Source organism: Aptenodytes patagonicus, chromosome 1, assembly GCF_965638725.1.
Source record: "Aptenodytes patagonicus chromosome 1, bAptPat1.pri.cur, whole genome shotgun sequence".
Lineage (NCBI taxonomy): Eukaryota > Metazoa > Chordata > Aves > Sphenisciformes > Spheniscidae > Aptenodytes > Aptenodytes patagonicus.
In genome coordinates, this window is record NC_134949.1 from 192,986,163 (window position 1) to 193,013,215 (window position 27,053).

General features: G+C 36.7%; 1 protein-coding gene across 3 annotated transcripts in view; it reads right to left on the reverse strand.

Moving 5' to 3' along the window:
- Positions 1-27,053, reverse strand: part of VWA8 (von Willebrand factor A domain containing 8) — a 204,454-nt gene that overhangs the window by 78,053 nt on the left and 99,348 nt on the right. For all 3 annotated transcript variants that reach the window (XM_076363301.1, XM_076363293.1, XM_076363311.1), the window contains exons 22-26: positions 17,673-17,748; positions 16,846-16,981; positions 15,409-15,528; positions 12,064-12,269; positions 4,770-4,921 (exon numbers count right to left, since the gene is read on the reverse strand). In XM_076363301.1, coding sequence (XP_076219416.1) covers positions 4,770-4,921; positions 12,064-12,269; positions 15,409-15,528; positions 16,846-16,981; positions 17,673-17,748 — 690 coding nt within the window. The remainder of the gene's footprint in view (positions 1-4,769; positions 4,922-12,063; positions 12,270-15,408; positions 15,529-16,845; positions 16,982-17,672; positions 17,749-27,053) is intronic.

Genomic DNA, 27,053 nt, shown 5'->3' on the forward strand with positions numbered 1-27,053 from the left:
TACATGGCGGTCTAAAGGGAGACAATCTGTCAAAAGATAATTCTGTAGTGGCTTCTGGTGTTGGAAAACTTTTCAAAGTGACACCTACAGAGCACAACTTCTTTTCATTTGTTATCTTTTTGATTTTAGAAAATAAATTCATTTTAGGCTAATTAAAAAAGACCCAAACAACTAGTCAAAAAATCAGTAGAACATGCTCTATAAAGTTATTCATTTAGCTTTCTGAGAACACACTGGAAAATGGCTACAAATCTTTAAGACTAAAGTTCCACTGAATGCAAATTCTCTACAGCCAGCTACCGTAGTAGTACAGCTGCAGACATGAACTATGACAGGCAACAAAGCTGCTTAATACATGGTCTTGTAAATCAGCTCAGTGCTGGCACAGAATGTATTATTCAAGGACTTCAGTAACAGCCTGTGCCCTATCTAGCTGAAGAGACTTCTATCCCACCTAACTTTTTTGGACTTAAGTAAGATAGAGTTTGAAACCAGGAAAATTCCTTACCAAACAGATCTCCGTACTTTATTTAAACATCTTTAGATTAAAAATATAAGCAGTAGACATACAGAACAGTCTTACGTTAGGCCTCCTGTTCCCTGACAGTCAAGTGCAGACCCCCCCCTCTGCCTCCCCCCACAATGCACAGGATGGACAAGAGACACACATGGTATGAGACAGGTCTCAAGAGAAAATTAAAGCCGTTAAAATTTACGTATTTACATTACATATAAAAAGTTCAGTTCATATAAAACGAATATTGAAGTTATAGCAAGCACCTGGAAGTGGATAGCAACAGGAGAAAAAACATGGAATGGCAATTTCATCAAGGATAAATGCCAGAATTAGAGCTGAATGCTGTTTTACCTAGAAACTGAAATGGTCTGAACTGTGCAACAAAATGGCAGATTAACGTGAGTTCAGACAAATGTGACATAACATGTCAATGGGAAAAACAAAGTGTAATTGTACATAAAGAAAGGTAATGAGTCAGTACAGTGAGTGATCCATTTTAACCACTATGTCTTGGCAAAACATCATAGACAAGCCATCTGCTTTACACACAATACTGATAAAAATTATAAACTATTGAACAGGTGATACCAGGAGATACAGACAATATCATGATGTTATAAGCTGACAATACTGAACATGTCAGTGCCTTGAAGAATGGCCATCCTATTTGGCAAAAAAAACCCTGAAGGAAACAAAAAGCCCAAGTGAAGCATTACTTTAGTAATATATATTATTATATATATAATTATATTTAATTTATTATATATTATTATATAAGTCTAATATATGATACCAATTTTGGAAATAAATGAATTGGCATCTACAAATTAATTTCTTTCTTGAGACAGTAACTGCTGCAAGAATTCTTTTCTAAATGGTCATTACACACCACCTAATCTTTCCTTCCAAGACTAGGTATGTTTATTCCAGAGCCTAAACTAAAATTCCCATAAGGTTCACTGGTACCGTCTGTTAAATTTCCCCTGTAATTTCACCTGGATACAACCCTCAAAGTTCCTTCTATTGAGACCCTGTATTGTAGTGTGTTGCTCGTGTCTCTCATGTTTTTGTTCCTATATTTACAGCAATTATGCTTCTGTTATATTTACAGCAATTATGTTTCAGAAGCAATTTAAGTAATTCTGATTTATTCAAGTTTTCTTTTAGATTAAGTAGTAGGTGTCAGACAGACTTCTCCAAAACTTATTAAAATAAAATATTCACGAATTGTTTGATCCAAGACATGCCAGAGACTACCTGTATAAAGGAGTCAGCATTTCAGTATAATTATTTTCCTGTCCTAGAATCTCCTGGAAACACTTCTGTACTGCAAAACTTCTTAATTGCACAAGATTTGTATTCGTATCAATAGCAATGATTTTGCTGCAGGTATGACTAACATCCTCAGGCAGAATACATTTGCACTATTATCCTAGTTTTCACGTTATTGAATAGAACCACTGAGCAATTTATTATGCTAGCTAGTAAGTCTTGAAAGTCTTGCAAATTAAGACAAACACAGAAGTGAACCTCTGTGGGGGTATGCTGTTGTCACTAGGACACTGTAGAAATCACACCTAGTAAACCTTCAGATTGCCAACTCGTGAGAGACGCTGATCTAGCTGAAGATGTGCTTCCTCATTGCAGAGGGATTGGACAAGGTGACCTTTAAAGGTCCCTTCCAAACCAAGCTATTCTATGATTCTCTAAGTAGGCAGGAAAACAAGCTTGAAATTGAAAGTGATCTTGACAAGTTAGAGAACTTTGTGTCTGAAAAGATACAACACAGTAAGAAAAGTGCAAGCATGAAGGAAGTTGATTACATAAAGTGAAGACGGGGTAAGTGCTATGCAGGGTTCTGCAGAAAGGATCTGGAGGCTCGTGTTTAGGAAACTAGGCATGCAAAAAACTAAATTTAGGAAACTGAATATTGCAAGAAATGGAAACCTACTGGGGTTTTTAAAAGGGACCGATGCATGAAATACATCTCCTCAGCCCTAGCAGAAACTAACCTGCCCAGTTTCACGCACAACGCATAAAGACGGACCTGAATAAAGTGGAGAAGAGGAGCATAAAAGAAAAATAAAAACAACCAGAGGCCTTAAAAAGGGGGAAGATTGAGTGAACTGGATGTGTTTAGTCTATAGATGACTTTCTAATGGCAAGGATATTTAGGAACAAGACTGACTTGCTTTGGGAGGTTATAGAAATCCATCTCTGAAGGTTTTCAGGCATGAATCATGACAAAAATCAGGCAAGAAGGTATTAGATTAACTTGCATCTTTTCTGAAGGAAGTGGGATGGAATAGATTAGCACCATTATCCTACTCTCAATTTCCTGGAAAACAATATAGGGGAGATCAGTACTCTAGTTCTAAACATGTAGCAGCTTCAGGAAGAACCTTTTCTGCAGTGGGCCAAACACCATACCCAATTACCTCAATGTGTCCATCACGTGAGCTTGCAATATGCACTGGAACAGATTTGGAGAGATTATCTAGATGTTATTTTACCCCAAGACAGAATCAACTATGTCTAAACCATTCCTGAAAGATGTGTCTGTAATTCAAGGTCATCCACCTGTGGCTTACAAGCTCCATAGGGTTAAATCTGATGACCAACAGCAAGGCTGTCTTGGAATGGAGCAGCGGGATAATCTGAAATGCCAGCTGAGGTGGATGCAAGTGAGATACTGAGACCAAGATTGCTGGATCATCGAAGCCAGGTGGTCAGCCTAGTCCCAATCTTGCATGGTGAGATCTAAGAAAAAGGTGCTTTTATCAACTGTGTGTGAACTGCTCCTGTAGTTTCTCCTCCTCTTGGCCTTCAGTGCACAGAGTATGTGCCCACAGCTGTCAGTTAAGTGAAGTTTTTGATGAGCATCTTGTGGGGGTCTTGTAAGTCTGTCATCCTTGGTGTAAACTGTCCTATAAAACCTCAGTGATGGATTCAAAATGATCAGGTGATTATCCCTAACTCAAAATGATCAGATCTTTTTTCTATCTTCTCACTTCTAGACTGAACAGTTCCCATTTACAGCAGTCTGTCTCCTATGTTTCCTAAACCTCTGATCTTCTCATTACTAAAGAGTCCTCTCCAATCCACCCATGTAAACTCACATCTAATACTTGTAAAAACTATATAAAAGTGCAAATTTCTCAAAAACTATTACAAATGTCACAGTTCTTTAAAATAGAAATTACCAAGTGACTTTTAGCAAAGAAACTATGGCAAGAGTTTCAAGTGTCTACTGTCAATTTGACAGGCACTGTAGTTGCTCAAGCATTGGTTCCCTAGGCATGTAATTCTTCTGTCCTCAAAACTAAGAGGTACACCACAGTCATTACACTGCCAATCTTCTTTTAATAGTTACATGTAGGATGTTAGATGTAACAGTGGTGCTCCAGCAGGAGAAACCTACACATGGACACCTAATATCAAGACATCATGTCATAACAATCAGTCCCTCCTTAGCAAATATAAAAGTATTATGTCCCACGGAAAAGTCAATTTTCCATAAAGCTTTCTTCATGAAAGGGAAATATTTGTTTCTCCATAAATAAATTATGTATTAGAGTTCAAGCCAGAGTAAGTTTTCTAATTGCTTTTCAATATGATCTACTTAAGCCTGTTATCTGTGAATTGTAAAAGAATGAGTTAAATCTCTTTCACAATTTAGTTTAGTCTTAAAAAAAAAAAAAAAGGTAATTTGGTTCTAACCTCTGAAAAAGTATATGGTGTGATATGTCAACTGTTAATATAATTAAAGAATAATAGTGATAAACAGACACACACAAAAATGGTTCTTAGAACTTACATGTGTTGCCCTATTCTGCAGAAATATTTTTGTAGAGCCTTTTGTGAGTATCAAAGACAAAATCCCACTACCACTGAAGACAACCTTTTTTTTTTTCCCCTACCGATTTAGGTGATAAATAACAGGACAGAAATGTGTTGCAATTCAATTAAAAACACAGGAGAAGAAACAAGTATTTCCCTTTATTGATATGTTTGCCATACAAACTATCAGTATGAACATGAACATTAAAGATTAAATATTAGTAATAAGCAAATACTCTATCATAACGTAATTTATATTGTAACTTATTTGGAGGAATATAAATTTGAACCAGAGGAGGATTGACTTCAAGTATTCCAGGTTGTTTTTACATCAGTTAGCAGCAAGATAACACACCATAAAAAAGTGAATATGAGACCTGTCTTCTTAATATATATCTTATGTTACTCTTACTCCTTGGCCAGCTGTACATTGGTCGGTTTTGCTCCAATAGGTATCCCATATTTGTGCAAAGTGCTGATTAAAATTTCACGCATTTCGTTGTTGTAGGAGTCAAAGTCAAATACATTTCGAACAACATTTGCCAGTCCTTCAGTTGGAAATTTCTGTGAAGAAACAAAGACCCCCAATTTTCTTTTACTGAATATCTGTTAAGTTACAGCATATAATTAAATATTTCTAAAATGAATAGTTATAACAGTAACTTTGCTCAACTTAGACAAGTGCTTAAGTCATCTTTTTTTTTTTGGTTTCCAGAATGAAGAAGGTACATTGCTTCAAGTCAGAATGAAGTTACTGACACTAAACCTGAATTAAACAAACAAGGAGACAATTATTTAAATACGCAACAGCATTCATGTTTTAAAGAATTATTTTAATTATACATATAACAAGATGGTGTAATCACTGGAACATATAATAATGTATTTTTTAAATTTGGAACTGCTTTCTGCTAACCGTGAATATCTGACATAAATACATACCTTCTTATATTCAACTATACAATTCATTTAAGAATTCTGATTCTTAATGTTGAATATAGAAAAGCAGAAGATACACTGCTTGCTTACTAAAAATGACTTTAGGTCATGATGGATTTTAGTAGAAACAGAAATTCACTTAAGATGCACAAACATTTGTTTTCTTAGTGAAAATTACTACCTGAAATGTGCTCTGTAGATGAAGAAAAAACAGTTTATTAAATTTTCATTAGTTATTTCTAACAAAGGAAACTTTTGCTATTGAACTGGACTGATGATTTAAGGCCAGCGTGCTCTTCCAGGTTTCAGACCCTCACATCTTCCCACATCTTTTAATTATTGCTTTTCTGCAAGAAGAAAACACATTTTTCTGCCTCTCATTTCCCACTAAGACCTAGAAGCCAGCAAGACTTAAAAGCCTTTACTGAGCAGTCAGTTAAACTCATGCAGTAGGAATAAGCTGAAATGAAGAAGATTTTTTTTTTTTGGTACCTGCAGAAGACACTACAGGTGTCAGAAGCTGGCTTAGCCTTTCTGCAAACTGGTTCCAAGTGCTTAGTCAGTAACTGCCACTGTCTTTTGATTTGCCCTGAAACTCCAATAGCAAACATGTACTTGTCCCCATTTAAATTAAGGCAGATTCCAGTAAACATGGACCTTAATGTAGGCAGCCATAATTTCAGGCTCCAATAAGCTTATTTTTTAAGGTACATTTAGGTAATTTTAACAGAATATGTATTGTGCAAAATTTAGATTTTATTTGCATTGAAAAAAACAGCTGTTTTAAGTTGAACATGTTAACACATCTAAGTCACTGAGTCTTTTCAGAGATACTCTTTAATAAAACATCTGAAAAAAATCATCTTACCCTTCTAAGATGTAAATGAGGTAAATAAAAAGAATAAAAAAAAAAAATCACCGAATTACTATATATATCCTAGAATTTTACCACCACTGCTTTATTTTACCTTTCTTGGCAAGAGACAGAAATGAGAATCTTTTTATTTTAAACTTCTTACTTTTTCTTCATATGCCTTTCGTTCAAATATTAGCTCTTTGAGGCCAGGACATGGATCCCCCTATCTCAGAATGACACATTGACAGTGATGAAGATAAACATGTGAAGAAGTATTTTAGGGAGTTGAAGTCTTATCTGTTTTTTCCCCATTAGTGAGCATGGCTGGTACAAATAACCTCAAACCCAGACTTAACAGAAGTGTCAGAGAAATGCATAAAAGCATGAAAAATAAAGATATCCGAGTCCTGAAATAAAAACTAAACCAGAAGGAAACATAAAATTTTCATAAATGTTTTGTCCTGCACTCTTCATGAAACATCAGCCTTAGGAGTTTAACATTTTCCCAACTTAATAAATATCTAATCTCTGACATAAAATATCCATGACAGAAGTAATACTAAAATTAGCTAGTTACTGTGGTAGAATGGAATACCACTGCTAGAAATAGGGTTGTACAAACCTTTTTTTAATCTGTGGTGTACATGCCACAGAATATTTCAGTACTAGTGTTGGTATAAAAGCACAATAAACTACGTCCTGCTTTTTAAACCTGTCCATGAGGAACCTATTAGAAGTTCTGCATTATTACAGATTAGCAAAATACAAGTTATTATGGGATAATATAACGTTGTCCTACAGCCTGTGCCACCCTGGTTACAATGTCCATTCCTTACCGAACGAAACAGGTTCCTAAAAATAAAATTTCTCCCAACAGCTATTCTAACTAAAGACTGTATAAACATTTCACATGTAACGTAAATGCAAGAAGCTTGTGACAATGTTCAGTAGTGAAAGTACTAACTTCTATAATGTAAATTGCACCTTGGAGCCAAAGTAAACATCATATTGCCAAAAAAAAAAAAAAAGCCCACAGACTTATAAAAATGTACATCACAGTTAAGTTGTGATGTAAACATGTAAAGCTACTTACTACTTAGTGTGCAGGACCCTATCTCAGTCTGTTTTCAAGTATGTTTTCTTTTTGATAACAAGAACAAAACACGTCCAAAATTGTGCATACTCTATATAACCAAAACCTTTCCTTAAGTAATTATTTTAGAACATTTATGACGACGAATACTGCATTTTCTGTGTTCTCTCCTTCTCACTGCGAAGCACAACCAACAAACTGGCACCAAGTTCACTCATGACCTACTCTTTTACCTGCCCTGTACTAGATACTGCAGAAACCTTGGTCAAGTGCTTCAAATATTATCTGGTTTTCACTAGTAGTCTCCAAGTATGTCCATGGTTTTCCGAATCATTGCATAACTTCTGATATCAATACCCTTCTCCTCAATGAATTGCCTCAATAGTTCCATGCCTCTTGATCAGTAGGACATCATAAAAAATTTATTTTCTCAGGTACAACTGATCACTGCTGTCAATAAACCTGTTCTGAACACAAGCTACTTGTCAAAAGGCCCTCTACTTCTGTTATTTAAAAATCACAACTCTCTTATTTCAATCACAACAAATCCAACCACTTTTTAATAACTGCCTGGACAACTGCTTACTGAAGAAAGGCAACGACAGTTCACTTGAAGAAAGGAAAAAAACCCCCACAAAACACATTCAACTTTTTTTTTTTGTTGAATTGAACATTTTAAAAAAGTAATTTGGTTTCTATTGATTTTTAAAACCAGATTAGTGGAGAAAATATTGATCTCTCATCAGTCTGTCTGGTTCTCATTCATTGATTCTTCCCCTTACAAGTAACACCTCTGTGCGTACCTATTCCTTAAAATAGTAAGTAACATAGGTTTTGCTTTTAACAGTTTTATATTTTTATATATATATATTTTTAATGTTTTATTTGATACAGAGTTGTGAGAGAATTCGGCTTGGTGAAAAATCCGCATTTTTATGGATCTAACTTTCCATGAGTACATGTATTGCTATAGTCTGCTTAAATGCTATCAGCAAAATAGTAGTTTCCTAGTACAAATACAGAATCTTAATTAAAATATGCTATACACATTGAGGTCTACTGTATTTCTACCACTACCCTGAAAACAAAGTGACAAATTATCTGGTATCCAGTCTGTAATGAGTCCAGACTTTTGTTTTAGACTTCTACCTTGTGTTCTCACTACCACTCACTTCCCTACATATTCTAGTGCCTTCAGATGCCTGCACATTTCCCGTCCTGCCAGCACCTTCCCAAAGGACCACACTGCCCCCAGAACACTAACAGATCTCTCCCTACCTGCCCATTCCTCCGTGCCCTTGGCTTCCCCCTGTACTCCCCATGCCTTTTCGCTGAATGCTGCCACCTCTCTCTGTGTCTCCTCAGTTGTTCTGTCAGCAGGGCAAGAAGCACCACATCTATGGCTCATCCTGAGCGACACGCATACTAATTGATTAACCAGTGCTCATGTCTTTAGCGGGTTATCATCTACTGCCAAGCAAAACACCTGAATTCTCCCCCTGCCTTTTCATTCACAGGGATACTAATTTCAGTCTGTTCCTCTGTGTCACACAGCCGCTGATTTTGATGAAAGCAGCAGAAACCTAATTATCTTTGAAAACTGGTAACTGAGATTCACTGCGGTGGGCCAAAAGGGTAAAAGGTGGTTAACTCATGTGCGTAGGGCAGCAAAGAGAGAAAGGGATACAAACTGTGATTTGATAAGCCTAGTTTCCTTTCAAGAATAGGCACAACAGAGAAAATGTACTATCTTAGTACACAAGCTTACTGACCAGGCCTAAAAGCCTGATGATTAGTAGACTTCAGGGCCAGAAGGTATCTTAGACATTTGCTGCTTGAGAATTGTTATACTAGTGCCTACTATTAAAAAGCAAACTCATACACAAACAAGAAAGAAAGCCTATCAGAAAAATCTCAGCTTTCCCAAACTAAATAGAGTTAGTAGAAAAGCTATTTCCATTTTATCTGGACTAACGTGGCTTGCCTGATTAGCATCTACCAGGGACATCGGGTGAACCTGAACTCTGCAAAACAACATGCAAAAGGTTTCATGAAAACTTGTACATTAGATCGCAGAGAAGCGGTCATAGCATACACCGGCAGCTACGGGCAGCATTTGGTAACCCAACAGAGCGAGAGCAAAGCTTCTCAGCTTGCCCATAAGCCACTATTAGCACCAATACTTCTGACATTTGACACAATCTGAAAACTGCTGGCGAGGGAGACAAAGAGGCTATATTCAGGTCACCTGCAATCTAGGGCTGCAAGACCCAAATTCCCTACACAATCCGTGGAGAGAAATAGGTGCAGCAACCAAGTTAGGCAGCTACAGTAGACAACTTTCCCTATGCCCCTGTAGTTTTAGGTCTTCAAACCAGTTTTGGTATCTCTTAGCTTCACCAAAAAACCCTTTCCTTAAGAAGAAGTTAGTATAGAGGCAACCTAGCTCTGAATGCAGTGTCTAAGCTACAACTAAATTGCTATGGGTTCCCTACTTGCATAATCTTTATGGGAAGATGCTCTTTTAACTACACTGTAGACACAATCCTCTATGTTGAAGACCACAATTAATCAGAGTGCAGAGATTAGCCTAATAATATATTGATGTCACAGTAATCAGAATACTCTCTTAACTGACTAGCCCCGATGCTCAGATGCTCTCTCAGATAACAGTAATCAACAGCAATTTTTTCTCCAAAACAACCAACTCTTTTTTTGCAGAAGCAAAAAATTCCAAAATTATGTGAAAGAAATCAACACAATAGTACAAAGAGAGTGGGGCTGTGGAACTGCTGTAAGGGAAATTGTTTAACAACATGACTAACTTCCCTCCTTCCTTCCTAAGGACCAGCAATTTTATTGACTCATTTCCCTCCTTCCTCTTTTTTCTCTACCTGAAGACCTAAAAGTTTCTTACTTTGGAATAACCATTATGTTTATATTCATTGTTTACATTTGGCTACTCCCAGCCTTTTTATTATTCAGATTGAAAAACAAGTTACAGTAAACAATATGTTGCATCCTTTCAAAGAGGCTGGGATCTTGAAAACAAATGTTACAGAAGAAATCAAAGCTGCATGTTGGAGGTTTATTTGGATATTTACACTTGACTTTGAAAGAGGTGAAAACTTAGCAGACAGGAAACTTCCCCGCTGATCTGTGCCCAATACCCAAGTTGAAGTGACCATACTAATTTGGTTAAGTGAAGGAGACAGAACCAGAGAGTAAGTGCCCTTAAGACAATTAGCAATGCAGCTCTTCCAATCTTCAATTAGATGCTGTTCACACTCGAAGTAAAAAGAATTAAGTCCATATTCTTCCACACCAGTTGGTGACAGAAGACAGCGCAAACTTCAGATTACTTGGAGACAGAAGATGAAGGAAGGAGGTTAGGGTGGAAGGTAAGAACAGCCAGAGTATGAAGACAGGAAGGAGTTCATTTAACAAAAATCCTAAACCACCAGCTTTTCAGCAGCACAGCAGCTGTTCCTCAAGTTTGTAATTTTTCCTCTTTCATTTCAAATGTAACTCTGTGTTTAAAGATATCAGTGATACTATCAACATGGTACAGGTTCCCACTAGTTTGGTAAGCGAATACCTATCAACTGGTATTGGATCCTAATAAAATACTTTGCTTACATGTTTATTTGGATGTATTCCTCAGCTTTTAGGTCCCAATTTTGTTAACCATTAGTACAAAGTTATAAAGATATAATTATTTTTTCTTTATATTATTGATATAGTAGCACCAATTTATTTTGTCTCAAGGCTTCATTGCACCCTGGAGACTGCGGAGCACAAAAATCTATCCTCCCCGGCAATCTAGATGAACTGAAGATTTTTAAAAGTAGTAATTCTAAGCTGCGGGATCTAAATGTCTGTGTATATGGGTGAATATATGTGAATATGTTCATGAGCACAAACACAAAACCATCATGCAACCCTGTTATACTATGCAGTGTTAAGCACAGGAACAGTAGGCCAAAGAATTGATGAGAAATTATATTCTAATTGTAATAATTACATTAACATTTCCATTAATCTTTTTTTCAATCTAGGATTAAATAATTCAAGAAATACTCTATAAATTAATAAATTGCCTACTTTATGATTATATACAGAACAAAATAAAAGCATTACTGTTTCAAAGAGCTTTAAGATACTTTGTATTTCAAATACTTCAGACAAAAAGTATCCTTCAATTTATAAACACAGAAGTCAGACTCTACTATAACCTTTAAAAAATAATTATCATTAAATCAGAATTTGAGATTTTGCCGTTAAAATGTGTGTAGGAAGCAATCATGGTTCCTAAGTACCTGTTTGCTAAGTTGTTATCCATCTAACATTTTCCTTAGAAAAATTCCATCTGTGATGTATTACTGTTATGCAGCAGGGTCGTTTTCCCCCAGGAAATTATTAAAACCAAAAATTCTATAGCAGCATAAAGTTGCATTATTCTGGAAGTATTGTATGCCGAATATGGAATTTTTATAATGTAGGCTAGTATAAACATTGCATACTGTATTCACAGTATGAACGTGATATTTTCTCACACAGTGGAAAAACAGACTCTCAGATATTTTCTATATCTATAAATAAAAATACAGAAAAAAATATCTGCCTGTGTACATCTGTGCTCCTTACCCTCAGACTATCTGAACATCTGAATATGATGATTCCTTCAAAATGTGAAACTTTTCATAAAAAATGAAATAAAAATACATGAACAATAATTGCATCTTTTTCTAAAACCTTCAAGCATTAAAAATTAGTAGTGATGAAATCAAGTTTTCAATGAAATCTGATGTACTGTACCTGTAAATGTTTTACAATATTCACAACTTCTCTAGTTGAATAGGGATAGTTAATAATTCCTTGGTCAGCTAAGCTCCTCAGTTCTCCAAAAGCAGCCACCAGTTTCTGAAGAATCGGCTCTGGAACATCAGGACCATATTGTCTAAGCATAGCCAGTTCAGACTGTGGTTTGGGATTATCAACAGCATGGCAACTAAAAATGTCCCCTAAAAGAAAAAAAGTATACAGTTAAGTAATTTATAAAGAGATAGCATCACAACAGCCCCTTAAATTTCATACAGCACCTTAAATGGAAAAGCAATGGCTCAAGAGGACGCTGAGTACCTGCTTGTTGAAACAAAACAAGACAAAAACTACTTTGAAAAATGTGAAGGACAAACTTGCTATGAAGAACATCAAGGTTCCCAGAAACATGGATATCTCTCCTGTCATTTTTATGAAGGTGATCACAAAGGAGAAATTAATTTTAAGAAGAAACACAAGTCAAATGAATGCAGAAAAAAAGAAAAGAAAAAAGGTTTAAAGAAAGAATAACAGGTTGAATGGGACCAATTTGTGAACTCCTTCAAAACACCACAGGATGCAGAGAAATCTTGATATGCAGATATGCCCTAATGCAAACCCAATTGAGAGGTCTAGAGGAAATACTGGATTTATCTCTTCCCTCTGCCTGTTTTGAAGTATGGTAAGAAATTTGGCAAGATAGTCTTTCCATATATTTGCATTATATTGTTCCAAATCATACAATCTATAAAATTGAGTTTATTTGTAAAGAGTCCTTTAACAGTTGTACAAAACTTTGCAGAAGTATGATCAGATCCTGCTGAAAAAGGACTTGGATTAAAAGCAGAAGAGCCCCTATGCTTGAAAAACAAAATCAACGAAGAACCCCAAAACCTCAACCAAGTCTCTGCCATGTGGGCCAAAAGCAAGAATGCTGGGATGATCAATTTTGTTTAAAGGGTCCATGTAAGGAGGGAAATTAGGTCATGAAAAAGAAACAGGCTATACTAAAATATGTTGGGGCAATATAGCTGGGTGAAATTCAGAGCCAATGAGTCTCTGACACAGAATCCCCATTCACTGGGAACTACATCTGAAAAACAAAAAGCTATCATGCAATACAGAATTGGTTTTGCACCTGCTTTTATGAGTACGTTATTATTTCTTGCAGAATAAGCATTACGGCCAAAGCTAAAGATAAAACCACATAAATTAAGGTGCCTGCACATAAATGGCTAAACATAGATAACACAGTCAGTGGAGTCTGGAGGGCTATTCAGTTCATAGCCCTAGTGTAACACTGCCAAAGCCTTGCCAGAGGCCCACTTAGACTAACACTGGACTATACAGGCCAATGAATTCTTCATCACTTGCCCTTATGCAACATAAATTCTTGCTTTTCCTGTGAGATGAAGCTGTGGGGAATCTTTGCTGATAGAAAGGATTTTTAGGACCTACCAGGAGCTTTCTGAAATGAGGTTGCTGTCGAGATAAAAAATTTTGATGTGGAATTTGGACAGTCTTACCTGAAACTAGGATAAATTCAATATCTTATCAAATATATATATTTTGCTGTGGCTGTGGATGTGGTCTACCTGGACTTCAGTAAGGCCTTTGACACTGTCTCCCACAGCATTCTCCTCGAGAAGCTGGCGGCTCACGGCTTAGACAGGGGTACTCTGTGCTGGGTCACAAACTGGCTGGACGGCCGGGCCCAGAGAATTGTGGTGAATGGAGGTAAATCCAGTTGGCGGCCGGTCACGAGCGGTGTTCCCCAGGGCTCAGTTTTGGGGCCAGTCTTGTTCAATACCTTTATCAATGATCTGAATGAGGGGATCGAGTGCACCCTCAGTAAGTTTGCAGACAACACCAAGTTGGGCGGGAGCATTGATCTGCTCGAGGGTAGGAAGGCTCTGCAGAGGGACCTGGACAGGCTGGATCCGTGGGCCGAGGTCAACTGGATGAGATTCAACAAGGCCAAGTGCCGGGTCCTGCACTTTGGCCACAACAACCCCAGGCAGCGCTACAGGCTTGGGGAAGAGTGGCTGGAAAGCTGCCTGTCGGAAAAGGACCTGGGGGTGTTGGTCGACAGCCGGCTGAATATGATCCGGCAGTGTGCCCAGGCGGCCAAGAAGGCCAATGGCATCCTGGCCTGTATCAGAACTAGTGTGGCCAGCAGGAGTAGGGAAGTGATCGTGCCCCTGTACTCGGCACTGGTGAGGCCGCACCTTGACTACTGTGTTCAGTTTTGGGCCCCTCACTACAAGAAGGACATCGAGGTGCTGGAGCGTGTCCAGAGAAGGGCAACGAGGCTGGTGAGGGGTCTGGAGAAGAAGTCTTATGAGGAGCGGCTGAGGGAACTGGGGTTGTTTAGCCTGGAGAAAAGGAGGCTGAGGGGAGACCTCATCGCTCTCTACAACTCCCTGAAAGGAGGTTGTAGCGAGGTGGGGGTCGGTCTCTTCTCCCAAGTAACAAGCGATAGGACGAGAGGAAATGGCCTCAAGTTGCGCCAGGGGAGGTTTAGATTGGACGTGAGAAAAAATTTCTTTACTGGAAGAGTGGTTAAACATTGGAAGAGGCTGCCCAGGGAGGTGGTTGAGTCCCCATCCCTGGAGGTATTTAAAAGACGTGTAGATGAGGCACTTAAGGACATGGTTTAGTGGTCATGGTGGTGTTGGGTTGATGGTTGGACTCGATGATCTTAGAGGTCTTTTCCAACCTTAATGATTCTATGATTCTATGATTCTATTTTAATAAAGCCTATTACACTCAGCCATGGGCATGGAGAGGCTAATGAGGATTAAGAAGCAGGTAGCATAGTGCTAACACCAAAAAAGACAGTAGCCTCCACTGCTGAGAGGAGAGAAAAGAACCATCCATCAAGCTCCCATCTCTTGTACTGAAGAGGACAGCACCTGGCCTGTGGCTTGTTTGATACGGGGGGAAAAAAAAAATGGTGAGCAGTTGTGTTAACCATTGAAGTCGGGTATCAAGCTGCTTACAGCTCATGGTTTTCTATATTTGTATACAATATACGCTCATTAACAAAGATTTCTTGTAACCTTGTCTGTCTGCTCTGCTTGTCCAGGTCCCATAAAACAAATTAGTTGTAACACAGATGACCACATATAGCTGTTCACTTCAGGGCAAGTTCGGGCACTTTTATTAAGATACGTAAATTTACATGTTAGTCTTGAGGCTGAACCTCACCCTGAGTGTCCTATGTGAAACAAAGTATCAATGTGCATAAAGACCCCTTCTCCACATGAAATCTAACTAATAAAGACAGTCATTCTATTAATCAATTCTATTAAAGATCACCATTTAATATGAATAACTTACCTAATGTGCCAAAAAAGTCATTACCCAAGAAAGGAAATCCAGGTCTATTTGCTAGAACTATCATTCTAAAATCAGGATGAATAACTATTACATTTTCTCTCCCCTCTACATGAGCATGATCTGGAAAAGAAATAAAATTTATTAATTGCATATTTAAGCTTTGCATTATGAATGAATTAAATGAACATAATTAGATTAGAAGAATTATTCTTAGAATTAGAAGAAGAATTCTTCTAATCTAAATATGTTCCTCTTAGAATTAGAAGAACAGTTACAAAAAAAGGCTCAATAGCTTCTTAGCATGTCATTCAAGTACAAGTGTTCTAGGTTTCATTTTAAAGTTTCATAATTTGTTTCATGAAAATTTAACCAAAGTGTTTCATTTAAAAAAATAAAAATGCATCCACTGTTCTTGGGGTGGGGACTACCTGTCCTGTTTATATTAAATGTCACCAAAATGCTGAAGCCAATGGTGAATAAAATGTGGTTTTTTATAGGTCTGACATTATCTGATCTGGGAACACAGGCCTGAAATTCCTCCTGGTTATTACAAAAATCTTTGAGAAGCCATAGACACATGATTTCACACATGTGAAGACTCTGTTTCTCCAAAATGAGTCAGACTGGCCCCACTTGTTCTCTTGCAGCATGTTTCCTGTGGCATGTGGAGTTTGGGAATCCTTTTACTTCCTCTAAAAAACTACAGTAATAATTGAGACTGGCTAGCAAGATACTTTAAAAAATGCCCACCTACAGTTTATAATGACAAGCAAAACTCAAGTGTTGTGCCATGCGAGTGCTGAATGATTGCTCGACTCATACTTATTGTTCCCAGTATCGTTAAAAAGAAACTCATTGTGTAAAGTACAGTGTCTACTACCATCAAGAGGGCATTTCAACCATGGTCTGTCTTTGAAAAATAATGAAAAATATTTAGTTCCTGCAATTCACATGAATTAAATTCCATTAAATTACAAAATACTCTCATCCTGCAGGATATATTTAAATAATAAAAGCATATGCAATATTTGATTAGATGAAACCCTTTACACTTCAACCTTAGATATACTCCTATCTTCAATTCCAGATCTGATCAAATTATACCCCAGCTCTCCAGATGGGCATAACAAGATCATCATTTGGTCAACTAGATCTTTATTTCTTATGGTGAATGAGAATCAGAGAGGTCAACTTACAGTTTGTTGGGGTTTTGTGGGTTTTTTTTCCCCATTTTTCAGCAAAATTCATGAGAATGCTAATTTAAGAAAACCTTTGTGGCTATTGCAAAAATAGTAAAGAAAATGACTGTAAATTCTTTAATTGTTAACCTTTTAGCATCAAGTACTTTTTCCATTTGGACTCTTTTGGGTCTCTACTTAGTAACTCAACACATTACATTTTACTGTAAATGATCAAAAACGCTTTCTATCTACTTACTGGCAACAATTCGCCTTCCATCTGACAAAACCATTTCCCCACTTTCTACTAAAGTTTTTAAGACACAGGTAACATTTGTTGGTGCTTTGTCTGCCTCATCAATTACCAAAATATGTCCGAACCTCACTGCTTTTACCTAGAAGAGAAAAGAATCAAAACATCACAACCCCCCAAAAATAACTGCAAGAAACTGCATTACTGATTTCTCAGTCAGTATTAGTGACATCTCGGTGGCACTGAGACAAGAAAGGGACTCAGAACAGGGACAAGCTACGACCAAACTGTAGCAGAGAGAAGAGGAAGCAGGTGAGACAAGAAACGTGGGCGTTTCTATTTCTTCAGGATAGGGACAGACAGGGCTGCGCTAGGGAGGGAAGTGAGGAGCCTGACTGAGAATGAATTGGAGTGCTGACAGAGAAGTGCAAAAGCAGTTTGCATCTAGACTGTCAACATGAAGCTGAAAGAACTAAAGAATGGCTGCAAGAGCTGTTTGGAGTCCAACTTAGCAGGTAGGTGTGAGATGCTACAAAAGAGGAGGAGGAAAATACCATTCTATCAGTTAGAATGTCAGGTTAACACTAAATTATTTTCCATACTTATTTTGTGCATGCAGGCTCTCAAGACTATCATCTTACTCAGCGTTTGGCACAGCAAACATGACAAACGTGACCAAAGTAAAAGTTAATGAAATGTTACCAAGCTCACTGACCATGCCATGAAAGTAATCAAATCACAAAGAATTTTCTGATTTGAAAAGCCAGCATGTTTAACTACTTGTTTTTAATGAAAAGCATTTCCAAATATACAATCCAAATGTTACTACTGACCAGTGGTGAGTCTTCATATATAATAAGACCGTCTTTTACAGAAGGTTGTAGGGTAAGGCTTTGTACAGTGGTATCCCTGAAATGTGGAAAAACAGACAGTATTAATTAAAAATACACAGGAATTTTAGTTACAATAAAATGCAAAATGAATAAATGAAAAACTGAAGGCTCTCTTTTTCTAAGAGGAAAATTTTTTTTTTTTTTTTTTTTCTTTTCCTTTCCTCTAGAATTCTTGAAGAACTTGAACTGAGAACAATGCTGTGCCAGCTTAGTGGTCAAAGGTGTATCCCTGGCAGAGTATCCCTGTCTCTGCCAGGGCTTTCACGGTAGTTCTCAATTTCTTATAAACCCTGGAAATGAAAACACTGAAAAGTGAATCTATATCTTTTGCATGTAGGCACATTACTACTGTTACTACTATTTCTAGTTAAGCATGCTTAAACTGTCATGACAAACAGGGGAATCTCCCCAGAACCAAACAGGAATTTGCAGTATCATAGTCAAATCATTAATGTTTTAGTTGCTCTTCTCCACATAGCACCAAGAAAAAAAAAAAAAAAAAAGACTAAAAATACTCATGTGGAATTCTAAAAATCAACTGGTTTTAGTTCTATCTAAACCGTACCAGATGGAATAATTTTTACTAGCACTTGCTACATTTTACATCATGGACAGTGTAAGCTCTTAGATGGGACAGAGGCTTTATTAGCATAGTATTTATTTTTCAACCTCTATTTGTGTTTTAATTGCTCAAATGATTTTTTTTTCCCCTTCAAATTTAAAATAGTGTTAATTAAAATCTGTAATGAGAATATTCCTTAATCTACACTATTTTCATCTATTTCAACCACCACTGAATGTACAGGTAAATAAAAAACAGTTGCAATTCAGAAAGGTCCAGCAACAGACATTGCCACACTGGATTTACCTATATAAATTATGCCTGTAACCTAGGGAAAGCCCCTCCTGATTCTACTAAATACTTGTCAAAACCTTTGTCAAGATCCGTAAAACCAACCCCATTTACCTTGGGGTTCAGAGGGATCAATGAGCTAAGGAATAATCCAGAGATGGGTGATGGCAGAAGATCCCCATGATTCCCATGGTTTCATGGGCAATGGGATATCCAATTCAATCTTAGGCCAAGTAGGCTATGCCATCCCTTTCCTCCTGTATTTCCAAAGTTGGATTAGTCTGCGTCAACAGAATGAGGGACTATTCACATGACACAACCCATCAGGAGAGCCTCACTTATGCTGCTTGATAGGTAAGGTTGGTAACCTTTGCACTGCTTGTGAGATTTGATGCAACAAAAATCTCTTACCTTTCACAGCCATGCCCTGTAACAAAAGTGTTTGCTTAAGCTAAGCTGACTCACTGTTCCAAATATCCACCTTAGTTCTATCTTTAATTTTGTAACACCTTGTAAAAAACCAACAATATTCTGATAAGCTCCGTGGGTACAGGAAATCAAACACAGTACTGTTTGCAGCAAACTACTAAATGGCCAGCTTCCAATTACAGTTTTAAACTGACAGCATAACATGCAAATTTCCTTTATTTGAAACTGCTGTCAGCAGGATTTCTGTCCCTAACAACTAATAATTTCTTGTTTAGCTTTAAACATGATTGATTTATCCCAGTGTTTCCCATGCACAGGAATAAAGCATAGGGCAGAAAAAGAGATTTTAAATACTTGGATACTTCATCTGAACTTTAATCCAGGAGGGGAAAGGTTACAAAGCTGAGATCACCTTCACTTCATTTAACCCTGTCAACTGAGGCCTCTCACAAGCAGCAACACTCCCCAAAATAGTAGTATTCATATTGCATTCACATGCAACACATAATTTTTGAAATTACCAAACTAAGCAGTAGCATTAATCTATTATCTTAGAAATCCTACCATGGACATAAAAACAAAGCTTCTCTTGTCATCCTGCTTGTCTCCCCATTTCTACATTGGGCAGAGAAATCAATAATGGATGCAAAAATAACAAACCAACGACCATTGTTTCTTGAACACAGATTATTTAGGGACTAAATTCTTAGATTGTATATATCAGCCTACCTCCATTAGCAGTTATCATTTCTGGTTCAATACTATACAGTCACAGATGTAGAATAATTTTACAATGTGTAAACCAAACCCTAGAGTGTATGAAGGCACATTCACAGGTTACTAATTAGTCAGAAATAATTCATGGAAAAATATTTTAGGGAATTAATCCAAGGAGAAAAGAAGAAGGATTTGTCAAATCTGAACTGTGATCTCTTTTAAATAATAGAAAAGAGAAAACGTGAGGATCTAAGGAAAGCATAGGACAAGAATAAGGTAAAGGAAGGTGAAGCATTACAGGATGCTTTACAGATCATAAATTTGCATTTAGCAGCCAATGCATGAAAAAAATAAAGTGAACAGAGTGGCAGGAAAGGAAGATCTCTAGTGGTGGCGTGGATGGGCACAGGTGGCGACGGAAGAAAAGACACAAATGTCAAATGGCATTTTACTGTAACACAAAATAGCGTATTTTACTTCTGGTGAGCTAGTTAACCCTCTGGCTCTGCAGAGATTACTCACAGTCCCCTGATATGGAATACTAACTTGTGCTTACTAACACCAGCAGCCCACAGAAATCCTTAGGATGATCTCATTCTCCAGAGAAGACAGAATTGACCGTATCTTTGGGGGAAATAAACACTAGAAGAGTTTACAGTTTATTTAAGCGCTAGTATGAAAGTTGCATGAATCAAAAAAAATTTGCAGAAGGAATCAAAATGAAAGAACAACTGACATCCTAAATCCAGTTTCTAACTTTTTTCTTATTTTATCTGTGGTTCCCTCCTTTCTTTTACTTTGTTGTTATTCAGCCCTAATATTTTAAGGAAATATGTCAGGGGATTTGCAATGTATTCTAGAAGCTGAAAATACAGCCAAATATTAATTCCATTGGCTTGATGACATAAGTGAATGCAAAACTCCTGTACTTGCTTAGGCTATTACATTCAGCCATGTATATAAGAATGATTTTGCCAGGGTTAGTACAAATAAATATTATTTTCCTTTCAGAATCATAAGCTATGCAATTAGATGTCATTAATTTCTGTTCTTCAGAAACCTAACATGACCTAAACACAGTAAAGAATGGCTAAAAATAATTTGCCTCCTTAGGGTTTTTTTCTTCTTAAATTTCCACTTTGTAATGAATTATGTAAATGTAAAGACACTGAAATATAGAATAATAAAAATATACTAAGTCTGAAATATTTCTGAACAATACGGTATGCAGATTTTCCTAAATGTAAAATATGTCTGGCACTCAAAACATTAGACTGTAGAATTTCACTCCCACAGGAAAGAAGCTAAAAACTGTAATTCACATTCACTTATTAATATTAGCATCTTAATATTAACTAGGCTCTAACAAAGACACAAATATCAAAACCTCCTAATTTCATCATATTTGGCACCCAAGATGAAAATAGTTCTGACACAAAGAAGCAAGACTGTGGGAATGTAGAAGTGCGTGAGAAAAGCTGTCTGACATACTGTCATCCTACTCAACTGAACTGATTTGTTGTCTTCTGATTGTAAAAGAAAAATATTAAAAGCTCGCTAATGTCTTTCCTAAGGATGTATTTTTATTTTTGTGAAGCAAGCCGTCCTCACAAGCTCTCCATAAAAAAAAAAAAAAAGGAAAAAAAAAAAGATCTGATACTGAAACTCAGCAACTCTTCTGACAGTACCACTCAATTCATAGTAGGACTTCTGAGAATTCTTTTGATGTTTTTTTGTTTATTAGCTCACATCACTGTCTTTTATTTATTTTTTGCTACTGGTGCATTATTTACCCTAAAGGCAGCTTTTTCTGAGGTCTATAGGCTTACTCGAACATGCTAGTCTGTGACAGTTACTATTTCTTTGACAGCAATGCCTTCTTTCCAAGGAAGAACTATGAGATGTGGCAGAAGAAATTTCCATCAACCACAGAGACAGTTCAGTCCATCCTGTCCCTGTCAATTTTCAAGATTTACCCAAATTCTATCAAATAATTGAATTTAAAAAAGGACTCCAAAAGAGAGGAGAGGAACTGCACCTGATAGCTGTTTATTGTTTAGAACAGAATTCTCCTCTACACAATCCAATCAATGAGTTCAGCATTTCTTATTCCATTCATGGGAGACAGAAACTTTCTCCAAGGCTCTTCGCAAATGAAAGAGCTGAATACCTCTATCGATAAACTTTGAAACAGGGCAGGATGGGAGGCAAAGACGGAAAGAAAGTAAATCTCCAAGCATTCTGGATATCCCGTGGTGAGAAACAGGAGCTGAAACTAGCCAGGAGGAAAAATTAAGGAACAAAGGAGAATGATGTTGTTGTTCTCCTGAAATTTGTGTTAGGAAATTTGTGTTAGTTCATCTGGAAGACTCCCTGACTGAAAGATGCTTCTTTAGAGAAATGAAATCAATGCATGAAATTCTTCATTAAAAATGTTAATGTTGTCTATATGACACACCTGCAAATATTCATTGTATGTTTTGACACTTGTCCTCTCCAGAACATTGAAATGTAAACAGCAAAACAGAATTTGATCCATTGTATAATTTTCTCATTATCATCTAACTTAAGAAAAAGTATTCCAATGCTTTATCTTAAGACTTGAGTCCTCAAGGAGGCTTATGCCCAAATACAGGACACAGTGTCAGGACCTCAGTTAACATTACAAACATCCATATTCACTGGAATTACTTCATTTTGACAAGCGCTGAAGAATACTGTCCTGGCTTTTGTATGTACTTACACTGAGGCTGAAAGGGTAAGAGAGTATCTATAGATGGCAACCTTGTGTTGTAAGGGTTGGTGCTCATGGTAACAAGCTTTGATAAACCAGATTCAGGTTTGGCCTTCCTCTTATTCTCCAAATGGAACTTTATGCTGGTTGAAAGGAAAAATCAGAGACACAGAATATATGCTCTAATAATTGTTGTTCTTCATTCCTGTGAGATATCTATCTATCTGAATACCTATGTACATAGATATATATCTTCTTAATTACATTTCAATCAGACATGAATATACCCATCTGCTGTGACCTAATTTTAAGAGTATTTGAAAAATAATTAGGCCAAGGGCCATTTGAAGCTGTTAATTGGTTAGCTAATCCACTCATGGATTATCCTGATGAAGAGTAGGCGATCTTAACACAGAGAAAGAATCTGCAATTACTTTGACATATACAAATGAATTTCTTTAGCCAACCTATCATACAGCCATTGCATTGCATGATCTGACCACTATGTTTAGGAAATTCTGAAATATCCAAAAAGCCAACGAGCTGTCTCATTTCTCTGTAAAAATGACATTGTAAAGCCTTTTTAACTTATCTGTATGCACTGATAATTAAATCCTCATTTTTTTTCTGCTAGTCTGTTATAGGTACTCAGCAGGACATATATTTGTTTAAAATCCAAGAAATTATTTGGAGTATAAAGGTACTCATTACTCAGTACGACTGTGGGTGGTAGAACAAAGGCCAGAGGGAATTATATGTTTAATTCAGGTTATATGCTTAAATCAAGTTACAGAATTACTTATACGTGATCCATCTTTCAAAAGAGATGCAATGTTTTCACATAATTTATTATAACATAAGAAATTCACTCACCCTAACTGTAAAATCCACAAATGAAGAAACATGACACCCTACAGCTCCCCTTATTGTGTAGAAGAATACATTTCACTGAGTAAACAGCGAGAAACTGTTACTTCGGCTTTAGAGGAAAACGAAACAATGGGGTCTTCTAACCTAAGCTATTTCTCCGTAACAGCCACACAGCAGGATATTCAAGCTGAATTCAGTTCCTACAAAAAGACAAATGAAGTAGCTCTCTAACACCTGGAATCTGACAATAGCAGAGCTAGTCAGCCAGCTTATGAAAAGCTAACATTGGAAGCAGAGACCATTAGCTTGCATGAACACTTGGAAGCTTTGCATTGCAACTCTGCGTTGATTGAAAATATATTTAAGAAAAGGGGAAAAAAAACAAGAGTAAAAAACTATAGAGACACCTATTATATGCTAGCCAATACATTCAGTGCTTCACAACATAAATCTTCATAATAAAAATGTCATCTTATTATTTATTTCCAAACCTGTGCTGCATAAAGAATAAAGCACACTATAAGGTTACTGTACAACATTAAAAGAAAATATTCTAGACGTATACATTCATGACTCAAAATCATCAGGAAAAATTACCTAGCCTTTTTTTTGTGGCTACCAACATACAAATACACAACACACACACACACATCTTCACTGTGTTCAATGGATCCCTCTAATAAACCAGTGCAGCTTAAGAGCACTTGCTTCAACAACAGTCTGATACAGAGATAGCTTTTCCGGGTTGTTCTTTTTTAAAAACAGACCTGCAGAGCTATATCAGCATTTAAATTGTTTTACGTGGTCCTATAGTCTTTCAAGAGAAGATAACCAAATGCAACTCTGAGAACAGGTACGCTATAATTCTACAGTATCAGGTGTCTTGGGCAAAGGAAGTTATTCCTTCTGAAACAACTTTTTTAATTAGAATTTAAAAAATCTGAAGTCAATAAAGCTGAAAGGGTAGTTTTAAATGATCTCAACAGGGGAAACAGGTAATTAGTTTATATACTGATTACATGTGCTGAAAAAGAGGGAAAGAAAATTAACATCTAAAGATTAATGGACAGTTTGTAGTAAGTATTGCTTGTAGGGACACCATAAACTCATTTTCCTACCCCAAACCTCTCCATTACTTTGATTGTTAAAGATCACAGCAAAATTACATTTATTTTGAAAAGGATAACATATGTAAACTCAGTTAATCTTTGGAAGAAAAGATCATCAGATTACTGTAATTTATTAGGGAACTAGAAAAGGCACAACACACACACAAATGTAGTAGATTTTTAAAATGAACCCTGTGTCACGCTTTCCAATCACCAGTCACTAGAACAAACACAGTAACTTTGACAGGCAGATACAATACCATAGGTAAATTCTTTGAAAGGAAATGTACATTAGAAAAACAGAATAAGGTAGAATATCTTCTAAAATAATAGTAAGATTACCAGATAACAAATAGAATTTCTACAGCAGTTAGTATTCTGTTGACAGTGGTGAAACATCACATTTACAACAAAGCCAAATTGCTTTAGCATATATGGTAATGCCTAGAAGTGGAAAACAAGTTATCTCAACTGTAAGAAAAGATATCACATGAAGAACTAAGACTTAATATGGCTAATTTAAGGGCACAGGCCCTTTTATTTAAAAGCTAAAGAAGAAAACTTCCTACTTTCTCTATTTTCATGAAAAGGCATCAAACTGTATTTATAAGCAGTTTTAACTTTTTCGACCTTACAGAGAACAACTCTCGTACACCAAAAAACACTCCCTCTTTTTGTCATATGACTTTATGAAGATTTGTATTATCTTTTTTGACAATAAACTAATTTCCTAAAAGATTATTTTTCTTGATACACAGAAAGAGAACACTTGAACAGAACTAATCGTTTCATATCTTCTGCAGATTCACTGAGGCTCCGAGCGGCAGAAAATCCATTCGTAAGCCATCAGTAAATTATTGACGTAGATTACACTGCAGTCTACTCATCAAAAGCTTCTATTTCTGTAAGCGACGGCGACGTTCTTACACAACTAAATAACTGCAGATCTACATACTGAAGACCTCAGAGTTGAGGCTGACTAGTTTTACTTATCATGACTTCAGTGGCCGCATTTGTAGTAGCTCAGGGGGGATCTGGTTCTCCCACTAGTTGAGAGTAACCAAGTTCCCATCGCAATGGAAAGGATCAGTACTTTTCGTCCCTGAACATTTTGAATTGTGTAGAGGAACGCCTATGATAGACACTCTGCAGAGGAGATGGTAGGCTGCAATTTTTGCATTTCCTACAGCTGATCTATGGCTGAGACAGTATGAAGCCAGAAAACATCTCAGAGAAATTTCTGCTTAACAACTGCTCATTATTTACACTAATATCATAACAATAAATAAATGTTCTAGAAGTTATCAAACAATCTCATTACACAAAATGTTCTTATTTTTCTTGTTCTGAAAACAGTGATGAGTCTGAAGCTGTTTCTTAATTCCCTCAACTTTAGCTACTGTTCCATACTGACACATTTGGGTACCAGCTAAGGACAGTGCAAATGGACTCCCCACACGGAACAACCACTGCTGGATTATCTAATTTTATGACAGTAAGATAAACTAATTTTTAACTTTTTTTTTTTCTCCTACTGAACAATTTTGATTTAGCAAGACGTTACTACAACACACCTAGAATAAGAGCTAGCTGGGGTCATCCAGCTGCTACCTTGCAGAAATTGTTAGTAAATCACAGAATCACAGAGTGGTTGAGGTTGGAAGGGGCCTGCTGGAGGTCATCTGGTCCAACTCCCCTGCTCAAGCAGGGCCACCTAGAGCCACAGTGCCCAGGACCGTGTCCAGACAGCTTTTGAGTATCTCAAAAATCAAGGAGTGTAATGTGTACCAAATTTTAAAGAAAAGGTACTGACACAGAAAAATGAAAATTCTGCCTTCTGTACCAAGCAAATGTGCTGCTTGGAACACAGATGTTCTTTCCACAATTAATTTTTCTTAAAGAGACTACCAAGACAGAGAGGCTTTTGTTTGCTATCAGAGCTATTAGGAGCACAACTCATGATGACAGATAATAATTTCAGAGAGTTTCTGTTGCCAGTTGCTCTTTTTGGCTACATGACTTAAAGCCAATCCAACCCCAGCAGAACAGAGGTGGCAGCTTTCACAAGTCTTGAGTTGACACTATGTGTTCTCCACAGTATTTTTCCAGTTCTCTTTAGTTGCCTAAATTAAGATTTTAGATGAGAATAAATTACATGTAAATCTTTTTCTCCCCTTTTTTAAAGCTCATATATTAAAGACTAGAAGTGTATTTTAATGAAAGCTAAGATCAGATAACACCATATGACTCTAAAAACTTTATATATATATTAATCCAAATGCCTTTAGCATGTAAAACCTAGCGCCTCATTTATACTAGCAGAAACTACTATAAAAAGTGAGTCACTGAATTTTACATCTTCCTAGTGAGAACCTAAGCTTTTAGGAAACTTTCTATTAGAAGTCTCTTCATAATTAAAAAAAAGGAGCCATAAATCAAGCTTGCATTGGAAACAAAAGGATAAATACTGTAGTTTTGTAATACAGTCTACACAAAAATAGTAACTTCAAGGAGGAGAAATCATTGTCATTAAAATTTAAAAAGCAGCTTGACAGTATGACTGAATTCCAAATAGATGCAAACCTAAACGTTTAAATGACAGGTGAAGG